Consider the following 15,151-nt stretch of genomic DNA (forward strand, 5'->3'; position numbering starts at 1 on the left):
TTGGGCGCCTGGGTGGCTCAGTTGGTTAAGCGACTGCCTTCGGCTCAGGTCATGATCCTGGAGTCCTGGGATCAAGTCCCACGTCGGGCTCCCTGCTCAGCAGGGAGTCTGCTTCTCTCTCTGACCCTCTTCCCTTTTGTGCTATCTCTCATTCTCTCTCTCAAATAAATAAATAAAATCTTTAAAAAAAAAGAATATATCTTAATTACTCCCATCACAAAAAAGAAATGATAATTATGTGATATGATAGAGGTGTCAATTATGGCTACAATGGCAATCAGATTATAATATGTAAAAATATCAACATGTACCCCTTAATTAAAAAAATGTTATATGTCAAATATAGTCCAAAAAATTAAAAAGACATCACCAACTATTAAAAATTAAGGAAAATAAAGTTTTAAAATATGAAATGATTTCCTAATAGTTTCAAAATTAACATCAGTTGAGGCAATGTACTTCTAATTGTAAATAAAACTTTAGCTCTCAAAGCATGCAAAATTCCTATAATTTCTACTGACACTCTATTTTGCAGTTCAGATGTTTATTTTAACATATACAGAATATGAAAATGTGTCTACAATGCATCATTTTGTTCAAACTGACATTCAAGCTAAGCTAAATATGAATACCTTAAATAAAAACACAGTTAAATGTAGCACAATCACATAAACAAAATTCCAATGGTTTGAAAATATAATGTTGATGGGTCATTGCTTTGGGAATCAAAATTTCTGACCTAGATGTGGGATCTTAAACAAACTACCCTAATTTTATTGGGGGGGTGTAGGGAGGACTCTGCTTTCCCATTTAAATGAAGGTATTGGACCTAATCATCTGATCTTTGAAGGTCTACTTGTTCATGAAAGAGTAACCTGTCCTCCAGGTTTTCCCGTGATCATTCTGATAAACTTTTTTTCATCTCTTTTAAGTTTTTGAAAGACAAATTATTTACCCTTTTTATGAGATCACCCCTTTTCACTCTTTAAACCAATGAAGACAAGATATTCCTCTGATCAGGAGAGAACGATTTTGATGAGGTTACCAGTGATCTCTAAGTTGCTAAAATACGTGGGTGCCCAACAGTCCTTATTTTATGTAATCTCTGCAGCTTTAGACATCAAGAGGCTATTTCATTTTGGAAATGGCCCCCTCTTTTGACTTTCTGATGGTATTCTTTCCTAATTTTTCTCTCCCTTTAGTGGCCATTAAAGTGGTATATTAAATTTAGTACATTGGAACTCAGCTTAACAAATTTGACCACATAAAATTTCCTCTTCATGTATTTTCTTTGTTAGTTAATGGTGTCACTATACATAAAATCATAAATATTAGAAACTTAAAGTTTGGAAGCTGGAAAACCAGCCCATGCTTAGCTCACCAGGCAGAGCATATGGGTGTAGAGTTTTACCTGCCATGAAAGAGCAGCAGATTTTTCTTCATACAAAGGTACATGTGCTTATCATCATCAAGTGTACTACTTGAGCAGATATAAGGTAATGTCTTCCTGTGCACATTTCTTTACTTCAGTCTGTTGTCCACTGTGATACTATGCAATCGTATATATCAATTTATTTCTCCCTATTGTTATCCAGATCTATGGCAGGAAACAGATGCAGACTTAAATTGGATAATTTGGGAAGAATTTAGAGGACCATTTACAAAGATGTGAGTGGAACGTAGAAAAGCCATATCTACAAGGGATAGTAGTTACCAGCTTCCACCACCTTCCATAGGCTGGAATAAGCAGAGTAGGAATGTTCCCAAATCCAGAATAGAGTTGCATGTGGAAAGGGATACAAGGACCTTCAAGTGAGAGTCTGATGGAAGGAGACAGCCTGCCCACTGTTACCCCCACTCCTTCCAAAGATAGAATGTGAACAAATACTACAACACGTCTTTCATGCCTCCCCCTGATCTACCAGTGCTACCGTTTGGTAAAATCCAACCAGAAGCCATAGGATAAGGGAGCCCATCGATACAGTTCATACAGGTCAACCTTAAAGGGGAAGGGTGGAGGGCTAGGGGGCAAATTGAAGATATCCAGCACACTCACCAACTCAATTATTCATTTACCATCCCAGAGTCTCAGATCTTTCTGAAGTTCAAATGCAAATTATCTTCACATTACATCCAAGGCTTTTGATGGTCTGATCCATATTTTCCTCCTACAGCTACCTCATCTGGCTTCTCACTCCACCCATAGGTGCTTTTGCCACATCTTATAATGTGTATCCATGTGTTTTTAGCATTAAAGTAGAAAGAACTGCAAATTAAATGGCATTACATACTTAAGCAAACTATTAACATTGGCTTATCTGTTAATTTTGCTAGAGGATGTGGATGAAATAGTGATTTCCCTTAACTAATTCTGTAAAGTCTTCATTCTTTGTCATATGAGACCACTGAAATCTTTGCTCAATTATCTTAGTGATTATCTAATAATTGTATAGAGATTCCCTTAAATGTTTGGAACAAGTAAACGATCTAAACTTTGTCAAGGAGCTCTAGGTATATGTGGAGTGTGTGTTCAATGCTAGGATGACATTTTACAACTCCACCTTAACGAAGCTTCATTTCTTGTTTGTACAGAGCCCTTAGGTCAGACATAGGTAAACATGTAGGTCTTTTCCAGGCACTTATCCAGTCCTGGACATGGACACACACCTACATATTTGCATGGTCTTCTGGAGTTTCAGGGGTATGTTCTAGCTTTCAAAGACATCCAGTTACATCTCTTTCCCCAGTTTTTCCTTTATGTTTTTAGTCAGATTGTTGTTCATCCCCACAGTTGTCATCACGTTAGGTAGCAGCAATGCTAAATGATTACCACTGATAGTTTTGTATGGTCTCCCCCTCCCGGAGATAACACTGTCGGTAGTGAGCAGGTGAGGTCAGTATTAATTGGATGAGTTCTGAGTAAGGTCAAATAAAGATAAACCTTGCAAACAGGATTTTTTTGGGGATCTGCCAAACGCATCAAATAATGAAAATTATCTGGGAACTGGGTTTTGGAGGAACTCTAAATCCCTCTTCAGAGGTAGGTAGAGGGTTGATTTTATCATGATTGTGGGGCTCTTGGTTTTCAAGGCTACCATGGTTCAGAGAGATTTGGATGAGATTATGGTAATTTAAATACCAAAAACCTCATTGTTCTTACCAAGATGCAGCTGTTTTTCTTGAATAATTGCTTCCTGGTGTTGCGAGCCTTTTTTTTTTTTTAATTTTCAGAGTTCATAAAAAGATGATTTTGACAATTTTTGCCAGTGTTCCCCTCGTTTTTATGGAGGAGAGGATTTTTGGAGATCATTACCCACTATTTCTACTGACCTCATTCTTCCTTAATATATTTGCTTTATTTTCCAGTCTGGCTTTTTCAGACCTTCTTAAACAAAAACACATTCTTTCTTCCACTGCTGTTAGCTGATGTAATACTTGACTGGTAAAATAAATGGAATCCAGGTATACAAACTTACCTACATATGTAATGACCACCTACCCTACTTTCCTAATGGAAGACATGATTCCTCTCCCACTGAAGCCCAATCCATTCACCTGTCCTGTAAGTCCTGTCTCCTCTTTCATACTCTAGGGCTTCCTTTTTTTTTCTTTCAAATTTCTCCTGTCTTTTGAATTACCATGTTTTCTTTCTCTACTGTGTCATGACCAGAAATATGTGACTATATTATATTTTCTATATGAAAAGATTTCCTTCCTCAACCACTTGTTTCCCTATCATTAACTGTTTCCTTACTATTACTTGGACTATTTCTCTGATCACCTCTTTGCCTAAGGTTCACAGATGTGTTGTCCTTAACTCTCCTCGTATTGTAACTCCAGTTTCCAAGAAAGGAGTCTTTCTGAGCTGAGCAGTGAGCTCCCTGGGCAAACAGTGTCAGTCATGGTGGGCAAACACTGGGTCCAGGAAGGTCTTGGGGAAAGAGGGGCCAGCTGAATTATAACTAAAAGCAGAGACAGGTGTGCTATGTGATGTATGGAAGTCTTGAATTGGACTTGAAATTAAATAACACTGTATATTAATGAATTGGAATTAAAATTTAAAAATAAAATTAAAACAAAAAGGCAGGGACAAGTGGTTTATTCATGTCTGGAAGGCCCAAATGTAACAATAACTTGTTTGATATCTCTGTCATCCTTAATATCAATATCTTCTCAATAGCTCCTTAATTATATAAAATAAAAAGAAGTGAAGGTGGTACTAAAAGGCAAAGGAAGCCCCTGCAGTCTCAAGTATTCATGATTCATAGAACCTCTGAACACAAAAACTGTACGCTGTCTCAATATCCTCCTGGTTCCAGGCTCAAACTGTTCCTATTTATTTGTTTATTTATTTAGAGTGCATGTGCAGTGGGGGAGGGGCTAAGGGAGAGGGAGAGAGAGAATCTTAAGCAGTCTTCACACCCAGTGCAGAGCCCTACTTGGGCCTCAATCTCACAACCCTGAGATCATGACCTGAGGTGAAATAAAGAGTCCATCACTTAACAGACTGAGCCACCCAGGTGTCCCTAAGCTCGAACACTTTTTAAGTGGAATCACCCCCGTGCAGACCCAGCAGTAGTGGCTGATTACTGCAGCTGGAGGTTTTAGTTTGCTTATCCAGAACTGTACCCCTGTACTCAAATATCCTAAACTAAAGTGAAATCTCAGATCAATTCAATTCTTTCTAGTACTTTTCACCTTAGCTGAGAGACAAGAAAGAGCTTCTATTCTCCAGGAAAAATATGCAGTGTTATTATCCAGCCATCACTCTTCTTATCAACACCATATCTAGTATTCCAATGAAAAGATACAAATTATATGGAGCCACAAGACTATGGAACCTATACCTAAGGAAAACTTATGCAACAGAAGCCAACTCAGAGATGACTTGGATATTAGATGTAGCAGGCAACTTTACAATAGCTATTGTTAATATGCTCAAAGTATTGCAGGAAAATGTAGAAAAATGAGTGAATGAACATGGCAATGGAAACCACAGAAGAAGCAATAGATCTATAAATTCTATTCTAAATTCCATAAATTGAAAAATATAAAATAACCAAAATCTACAACTTTGGAAGATTTGACTGGAGAATGACTACCATAAGAGAAAGAATTACTGTGAAGACAGGCCAAATAACTGTCCAAAAATGAGGCAAAAGAGAAAAAAAAGACTAAAAAGCTGAATTGAATCAGTGATATATAGAAAAGTATCAAACAGTCTAAGGTATGTGTAATTTGTAATTTCTTCTTAGAAAAGAATGGGGCAAAAAATACATTGGAAGAAATATTGACTAAAACCTACTCAATTTGTTGAAGACTTTAACCTACAAATCTAACCACTACAAATCACGAACAATAAATGTTCAGAAATACAAACCAAGGTACATCATTTTCAAATTACAGTGTACTAACGACAAAAGAGTAGATTCTAAGACTACTCAGGATTAGTGGTTAAATACTCTATACAAGGAAAAAGCAATAAGAATAACCACTGAGGGGCTCCTGGGTGGGGCTCAGTCGGTCAAGCACTTGCCTTTGGCTCAGGTCCTGATCTCAGGGTCCTGGGATGGAGCCTGGCAATGGGTACCCTGCTCGGTGGGGGGCCTGCTTCTCCCTCTCCCTCATCCCCTCTTGCTCATGCTCTCTCTCTCTCACTCTGCACTCTCTCTCTCTCTCCAATAAATAAATAAAATCTTTAAAAAAGAATAACCACTGAATTTTTCTCAAACAATGCAAACCAGAAGACAATGGAGTGATATCCATTATGAGAGATCTAGCCATGCCTTTGAGGAATAATGTAAGGCAAAGTGAAGGACACCTTTCAAGTATTGTTTAAGGATGATAGAGAGGCTGTGAGTAGGTTGCAAGAAGTAGAGCACAGGAATGAGAGGAGAGCTGGGTCAGAAGAAAAGAGGTAGAGCTTTTGGCTTTCGGCTTGGGGAGGCAAAGGTGCAACTTTCTTCGGTCGTCCCGAATCCGGGTTCATCCGACACCAGCCACCTCCACCATGCCGCCTAAGTTCGACCCCAACGAGATCAAAGTCGTGTACCTGAGGTGCACCGGTGGTGAAGTCGGTGCCACGTCTGCCCTGGCCCCCAAGATAGGCCAGCTGGGTCTGTCTCCAAAAAAGTTTGGTGATGACATCGCCAAGGCAACCGGTGATTGGAAGGGTCTAAGGATTACGGTGAAACTGACCATTCAGAACAGACAGGCCCAGATTGAAGTGGTACCTTCTGTCTCTGCCCTGATTATCAAAGCCCTCAAGGAACCACCAAGAGAGAGAAAGAAGCAGAAAAACATTAAGCACAGTGGAAATATCACTTTTGATGAGATTGTCAATATTGCCCGACAGATGCGACACCGATCTTTAGCGAGAGAACTTTCTGGAACCATTAAAGAGATCCTGGGGACTGCCCAGTCTGTGGGCTGCAATGTAGATGGCCGCCACCCTCATGACATCATAGATGACATCAACAGTGGTGCGCTGGAATGCCTGGCTAGTTAACTACAAAGGAAAATGTTTCAATAAAGGATCATTTGACAACCAGTGGACCTTTAAAAAAAAAAAGAAGAAGAAAAGAGGTAGAGAAACAGTAATGGGGTTGAGGATAGATGAACAAAGAATGGAGTGTAAAATACCCAGAATATGGACTTACGTATATACAAATGAATTTTGACGAAGGCACCAATATAATTTAGTGGGGGAAAGAAATCTTTTAAACAAATGGCTCTGGACCAATTGAATATCTGTATGGAAAAAAGTTGAACCACGACTTAAGCTTCACGTTATACATAAAATCACCATACCAAAAATTAACTCAGGGTAGATTACAGATCTTGCTGTAAAAGCTAAATTTAGAAAGTTCATAAAAGAAAACAGAGGGGAAGATTATTGCAATGTGAATGAGTTCAGATTTCTTAAATGCAGAAACATCAAACTGTTCTTCATCAAAATTAAGAACTGTACTCATCAAAACACGAAGAAAATCATAGACTGCATAATCAGATTCTCAGTACATGTATTCATCAAAGGAATAATATTTACATTACAAAAAGAACTCTTACAAGTCAATAAAAAAAAAAGAACAACTCAGTAAAAAATAGGCAAAAGCTTCCATGGGCACTTCATACAAAAGAAAACACAAATACGTAATGAACACATGGAGAGATTCTCAACATTATTAGTTGTTAGAGAAGTGCATCTTAAACCACAGTAAAATCCCACTACTCACTAAAATAGCTAATATTAACAAGATTTAACGAATCAAATGTTGGAGAGGAGAGGGAACAACTGTTTCCCTTACATGTTGCTGGGGGAACATGCGAAGGTACAACATCTATGGAAAACTTCTGCAATATCTTATTAAGTTAAACACACACTTGCCTTGTGATTCAACAATTTTATTATTGGTACTTAAAAGATTTGAAGCATAAACCATATGTATAAAATATTTGTTATGCTCACTACATTATAGCCCCAAACTGGAAACTTCCATGTATCTATCAATTAGAAAATGAATAAGCCAACTATTACAATCATAGAGTGACATTCTATTCAGGAATTGAAAAGAACAAACAAAAAAGAACCAACATGCAACAACATGAACGAATGAAAAAAGAATTTGCTTTAGCCCTGATTTCAAACTTTCTTGAAGCTAAGGAATTAGATACATAGATTGCTTCATATTTTATTGTAAAATTTTCTGCATTTTTTTCTATCAGATATACTTGTTACTGAGTATTTTTCTGCCATGTTGAATTATAAATGCAGAACACGAAAGTTCTGCTTGTTACCACATAACTGAAAACAAAACAAAAATCCCTGTTTTTTTTTTTTTTTTTTTAGATTTTATTTATTCATTTGACAGAGAGAGACACAGCGAGAGGGGGATCACAAGCAGGGGGAGTGGGAGAGGGAGAAGCAGGCTTCCCGCGGAGCAGGGAGCCCGATGTGGGGCTGGATCCCAGGACCCTGAGATCATGACCCCAGCTGAAGGCAGACGCTTAACGACTGAGCCACCCAGGCGCCCCCCAAATCCCTGTTTTTTAACCGTCTTGTTTGGTGATCAGGAAATGATGTTTTAATCATTTTACCTGTTAATGATAATTTGGTTCCATTACTTTGTTTTGGTTACATTTTAGGAAAATAGAGGTTTGGGAAAGTAATATAATACAATATAATTTTTCTTTAACACAATGGAAATAAGCTCCAAGTTACTAGAAACATGTTTATTAGTAGTTAACTACAATTAAGCAGGAGATGCTTGTATTTGATTCTATCTTCATTTGTTCCTATTTGATCCCATGGAGTGTCCCTAATGAAGTCTCTGTGAGGGGAATGTGTCACAGAGGCACAGGAGATAATAATGCCAGAGAAATCCAAGTAACAGATTTCCTTCTTTCTTAATAGACCTGCCTTTTTTCTCACATACCAAAGCAGAGCTTTCTTTTTAACTGGGGTGTGTAAACATAGAGGGTTTCCCTTCCAACTTTTGTAACTACACAATCTCATGCCCGTGTCACGTTGTGGTTTGCAACATCAGCCTCGAGGTAAGAAGTGGCAAGAAAATGAAGCTCATTTGGTTGCCTCCACAAGTGGGAGCTTGCCTTAGGCTGATGACTGTGCTGGCAGCCCAAAGAGAAAAGAGACTACTACTCCGATTTGTCATTTGTTTTTCTACCTCTAAATATGCACAGTTACCTCAACTGAGATAGCTCATCAGGACAGACCATACAATGGATGTTTTTTCTATAACACGAACCCAATTTTGCAAAGGCGATTTCCATTTCCACAAAGATGCTAAATAAACAAAAAACTGGATCGCTCCCTTTCCATTTTATTTTTTTCCCCTTTTCATTTTAAACATATGTTTTAAATTGTTACAAAATATGGTAAATATGTCTGAGAAATGAGTTTTAAAATATCTTCTCCCTAATTTCAAGGCGTATTTTTAAACAATAAAGTTCTTTGACTTGCTATGCCTTATTTGCTGACTGATTTGTATATGATCTGATAAGCCTTAAATTGACATGTGAACCATAGTCTTTCATTCATCAACATATTCACTTGAGAAGCTTGTCTGGAGTCTCTGTCCCAGGTCCTTGTTTTGTCTTTTGTTAATTGGAGAAATGCTTTTCTGTTATGGAGAAAAGTAGAATAAACTACCTTTATAAAAGTTCAAATTTCTCATGTTTCCTCTGAGATTGTTTAAAATCATTTTTGTTTATTGATTTAATCTGTTTTTCAAGTATAAGATCATTACCTTTTCAGGTATTTTAAGTTTTAATGATGACAGCATAATCAAAGTTTTAAATTATCTTCTAAAACTATATTCTTGCCTATTTCTTCAAAAGGTAGGAATAATGCTAATTTTTTGAAATGTTTGAGCAAGATATAAATATAAAAAAACATTCCCAGGAGTCTTATTTTATAAAAGGGGAAAAAAACATCATAACCCTGATCATGTATTTTATGAAAAAAACCCAGTAACATTTGGAGTAAGAGCATTATTTTCCCGTGTGCATGTGTGTTTGTGTGTGTTTGGAAGTGAACAGATGTTACAAACCCTGTGATTATCACTTGTCTATCCAATTCTTTAAAAATAGTACATTTGCAATATTTTTGTTCTTAAGTCAGATATTTTCAGAGGAAAGATCAAATGAAACAGAAAAAAAAATCATCTTGAAATTTTTATCTGATCCTGATCCATTTAATCTTGAGCTCAGCTCTCCGGCCTCACTTTTCCCTTAAACCTGATTATCAGTAGGAAAATACTTCTTGTCAGACTACAAAGAAAATCTTTCCAAATCCAGACTCCTGTGAGGTCCTCTTGTTTTTAGTAAGTCAGAGAAGCGGTACGATGTATTTGCTTGATTTAGGATAGAGTTGTGATTTTTTGTTGCTGTATTTGTCCATATTGTGTTTATTTTCTGGGAAACAGAAGTTCTTAAATCAGTCTATGAAAAGTCATAATGGTTTTAGATAAGCTCCACGGAGGCTTTTATTTCAAAGAGCTTAACACTGGGTAAATAAAAATACTCCATTCTTCATATAGAATCATTTCACAGTGTTTTTCTAGCAACACTGAAGATTTTGTAGGAATCCATATAACCACTCTGGGCCACTATCCCTGTTACAAACTCTCCTTATTTGCAAAACAGTTGGGGTTTCAGGCTACAGTCAACTGCCTTGGAACAGAGTGGAATAACCAGCAGACAGCTCCTGACCTTTCTTACCTAGCCTGAGAGGTGAGCCTCACATGCAGACCTGTCAGAACAAAAACAATATTCTGACCCAAATGGGGACTAAGCCCATAACCAGTTTTCAATCTCTGTTAAAAGGTCCACATCACAAAATAGTTGGTTGAAGTACTGAAAAACAAAAACGAAAACTATAGATGTTTCAACCAAAGTTTTAGTTGAGACAACACTGTTACCCTGTCTGTTTATGACATAGGCCATTGCATCTATACTCCAGAACTTCAGTTTATTGTTTGTAACCAAAAGAGGTACAGTTACATTCTGCTTCTAAAATTCTTTGCCTTCTTCCGCCTGTGATTGTGAGCATATTTCCTTTCCCCAGCCAAGTTCACAAAAGATTAAATGAAAAATAGCAGTGCCATGTTATACCTATGTCATCTGCACAAAAGCTCAGATGAATAGAACTTTTTCCATGTTAACAAATAAATAACTGTGTGTTTAGAGTACCTGATTTTTAAGCAGTGTACTTGATTGATGTTCTTGAATGGAAACTTTCAGTGCCTTGCTAAAAACAGGGGTGCGTATTTATCTGACAGAAGCGCATCAGTCCAACAGCTCCTACAAATGTGGTGCTTTCTGTTTTTATATAGAAAATATCTGTCCTGGGCCTTTGTTCTTTTTTTATTATTTTTTTTATTTTATTATGTTATGTTAATCACCATACATTATATCATTAGTTTTTGATGTAGTGTTCCACGATTCATTGTTTGCATATAACACCCAGGCCTTTGTTTTTTTCATCCCCACAGCAGATCATTTGCACCATTCCTGGGAATATCATCTCACTTGGCGACTTTTTATTAAATGAGGGGGTGAATTTGTCCAGTGTTCTCATAAAGAGCTATATTTACATTTATCTGGTTGCTTTTATGGATTATGAGCTCTCTGTGGTCCTGGGACAGCCATGGAGAGCCATCAGTCTGTGCTTTCTGTCTATTTAATTCAAATAGTTCAGAAATGGCCTAGGCCTAGTCTATAAACTGAGGGTTGTGGAGCAGTTCATTTCTTTTGCAAGGGTCAAATCATGCTGATAAATATTTTTTTTCAAGATGTATTTTACTACTAGCTGAAAACCAATGGAATATAAAAGGAAAAAAATTGTCATCATTAGATGAATTTTCATATCAAGATAATCGTCACCATATTTTCCCATTTAATCTCCATGCCCTTATTTGTCTTGGGCAAATTCAGTCCTTAGTGCTTTTTGGCTTAAGGGGAAGATATTTTGTAATACTGAGATTTAATATGTGTTTGCAGCCAAGTTCAATTTGTCACAAATATTTGAGACAATCACACAATTCTACTTTCTTCTCTCTCTGCGTTATAATATCAAAATTCAGCTCGTGATAACATCTCTTCTATAAAAGTACCACAAATCCAGTGAGCAACAGACTATATGTTGTTTAGACCTTATAAAATATCCAACAGAGTGCTTTAAAATACTTGATGATGAGCTCTTTGTCATCAAGGAGTAAATTCCTCATAGTCTCAGCTCCTCCTTCCTGTTTGTTGGCTCACTAGTTGCCTCATTCAGGAGGTGTGTGTTGAGCATTCATTTATCTGACTAATATGCTCGGCCTGGCAGTGTAAACCTGGCTAAGTCGTGTTCACCACCCTCTAGAAGTTGATGATGTTAAGTAATCTCAGAGCTTCATGAATTTAATCTCAGTCTTTATAAACTCCCTGAACGAAGTGCTGCATGAGGAAGAAGAGACCAGGAAAGACGTGGGTAGATATCTAAGAACGTAGATGGATATCGGGAGAAAAGCAAAGGATAGAATCCGAAGGACAGAGTTTCTGACTCTGGCTCTGCCCCTGCAACCAGTGACCTTAGGAGAGTCACTAGAACCTAGACTGCAGTGTCCTCAGTGCACAGAAATGAGAACTTATTTAATTATCTGAAGGATTAAAAGTGATACAGAGTCAAACAAAATATGGTCCCTACTTTGCCTTTAATAAGATTAGGGGAAATCATAATTGGGTCCTGTTGTTGCCGCAAAGTTCTAAAGAGAAACCAGGAACTTGTCTTTCAGACAAGCAACTTTTAATCTTTTTTTTTTTAACTTTTCTGTTGTTCCAGTGGCTATTAAACTAACACCTGACGGGGTTGATTTATGATTTCATTTTACTTTTTGTTAATTTCCAGATAGACTAAAAGAGAGAAACAGAAGAATGAAATTACCAGGAAAGGGGGGAAAAATTGGAGTTTTATAAAGCTGAAGGACTCCGTATCATTTATTTCTGTGATCCAAAGCCAAAGCATGTCTGGCACATAGTCAGTGCACAATAAAATTTTGTTAAACTAAACACAAATATTCTCATGCCTCTACTTTAATAGCTATAGTGGCTGGGGGGGGGGATTGTTTTCATCATTTTGTGGACAATGGAAAAACATTAGGAGTCATAGTTAATAATCCAATGTTCAGCTGCTCTCTGTAATTGCTATTTCTTCTGCTAGTTTTGAATAAGCACTGCAAGGAGAACAGGATTTGAGAGACGAGAAGTACTGTTTATGTGGAAGAAAAAGGCGCTGGACTCATCTGAAAATTCCACACTTCCCATAACATCCACTCTAGTGCTCGGCAGTTAGTTTGAGCAGCCTTATGGTTACTAGAAAATACAATATTATGTTGATACAATACATAAAACACAATAACAATGATAACAATTATAATAACACCTACTATTTCTGGAGTCAATCATAGCTCTGTGTCAGGTACTGTTCAGTATGCTTACATGCGAAATACTATTCTCATGAATACTGTCATAAAGTACATATATTATTTTTTTCAATTAAGATGAGGAAACCAAAGCACTTGGAGGCTGGTAATTTGCCCAGTTTTTCAGCTATTACCTCTCTAGTTCTCTAACTAGAATTTGAACCCATGCAGTCTGACTCCTGGGTCCATAACGTTAATCATTATATTGTAAAATGTTGTATATATTGGTTTCATTATGTGAAAGCAGTAGAATGCTCTTGTGTTTGTCTTATAAATATGCATCTAATTATGAAAAAGACTGTAGAAAAATTGATAAATATCCTGATTACTGGTTGATCGAAATTAATTTCAGTTACTCACTGCAAAAGAAACCTCACCACAAGATAAACCTCACCACTATTGTGTCCACACTTACCCCACTCTCCTACCCTTCAAACAACCTGATCCACATAACCTCAGCAATCTGAACCATTTTTTGACATATTTTTTCATGCTTGAAAAATAAGGTCCCTGTCCCACCATTTGTAATGTCAACTGAGGTAAACGTAAGCCTATTGGTAGTAGGATCACTGTCTGGCAACCTTTGTATTGATCATATGTTGGCTACACTTTGAGGTTTCTAAGACAAACTTCATAACAATCGTAAAATTCTACCCCTACGAGCTCTCAAATGCTTAAGAAGGATGTTCGAATAAGGTACCTGGGCAATGTCTGGTGAAATGAATATGTGTTTTTATTTTCCCGTAAGCATTTAAGGTGTCTTCTGTCAAAATGTCCACTACAGGAACTAAGTTCCAATGTTAAGCCTACCATTTATTAGATGTGTTACTTTAGGTGAGGTTATAAATACTTTGTATCTAAGTTTCATCATTTAAAAAAAGAACTTAATTACTATCTTCACAGTGTTATTGGTAGGATAAGTAACCTTAACACACATAATGTTTAGGTGAGTATGTGCTACATTAGAATTACTCAATAATAATTGAGGAAGATAATAAGAGTATTACTTTATGACAAGATATAAATGTTTTTCAACAAAGATATTCTAAAGTGAACAAGGTGTTTTTCCTGGGTTCTATGCAGCAGTATGATTTATCAAGGAAGGCATCTTATCAAGGATAAGAGCGATGTATTTGGCGCAAGAAAACCTAGACTCTAGTCCTGGCCCTCAAGTGACCTTGGGATAGGTCTCTTACTGATTATGAACCTGCACACTGCAGAAGGATTCTGGTCCTAGCTAGTTCCCTGACCCACTCTCTTTCCATCCTTCCTGTCCTCACTACCCTTCAGTTGACTTTAAAATAAAAACAAAACAACCCACGCAGCTTTATTAAGGTATAATTGATATTCAAAAAAACTACATATATTTAATGTTCGGTGATTTTTGTCTATTGAAAACTACCTAATACTTTACTACTTAGAGCATTTACCATCCCCCTACCCCTATCCACCCAGATATTCTCCCTGACTTCCTCTCTCCATTCAAGTCCTCATCTTAAATAGTACCTTTTCATAGAAGGTCTTTTTTTAAATGATAAACCTGACTCAGCTCTAACCTTATTGGCTTCTTAACAATTATTATTATCTGAAATTACCTTATATATCACTGTTTACGTGATGTTGCCTGATTATATCTGTTAGCATGATGTGTCTATGAAAGCTCAGACCTTGTCCACATTTTTTGATTCCTTATGTCCTGACACAAAGTAGATTCTCAATAAACATATGAGGGATGGAAAAAAGTAACGATTTTATTATTCTGAGACAGTTGCTATGAGGACAAATAAGTTAACAGATGTGACAATATCTCTTGAACTATAAAATACATTACAAATTACTATTATTAGATCTTAACACTTTCATGTGACTTGCCCAAAGTTACAGAGCTATTATAGGAGAACTAGAATCTCAACCCAGCAGTCTGACTCAGGGGCTTGTAATCGTAGTCATTTTGCTGTGGTTCATGTGTAGCTACCAAAACTAGGCAACGTAATGATGGCCAACTTCTTCACACAAAAGAATTCTTTTTTTTTTTTCTTGTTGGATCAAATTGGTGCATTGAAGATACTTTAGCCTATCAAAACTTCCAGTGAGTACAGTCCAAAACAAAATAGGAAACTTATTTTAAGAATTTGGTATAGACTATTTAACTTTTTGTTAATATCTAA

At 36.8% G+C, this 15,151-nt stretch overlaps 1 protein-coding gene across 1 annotated transcript; it reads left to right on the plus strand.

The window, feature by feature from the left end:
* Positions 1 to 5,948: 5,948 nt before the first annotated feature.
* LOC113934759 (60S ribosomal protein L12-like) lies at positions 5,949 to 6,508 on the plus strand. The gene has a single exon (XM_035723754.1). It carries the CDS (start codon positions 6,011 to 6,013, stop codon positions 6,506 to 6,508), a length of 498 nt encoding a protein of 165 aa, XP_035579647.1. The 5' UTR covers positions 5,949 to 6,010.
* Positions 6,509 to 15,151: the final 8,643 nt, after the last annotated feature.

This window comes from Zalophus californianus, chromosome 13 (genome assembly GCF_009762305.2).
Source record: "Zalophus californianus isolate mZalCal1 chromosome 13, mZalCal1.pri.v2, whole genome shotgun sequence".
Taxonomy (NCBI): domain Eukaryota; kingdom Metazoa; phylum Chordata; class Mammalia; order Carnivora; family Otariidae; genus Zalophus; species Zalophus californianus.

Bases quoted from the DNA above. Each gene is read 5' to 3' on its own strand.
- LOC113934759 (XM_035723754.1), top strand. From the start codon at position 6,011: ATGCCGCCTAAGTTCGACCCCAACGAGATCAAAGTCGTGTACCTGAGG.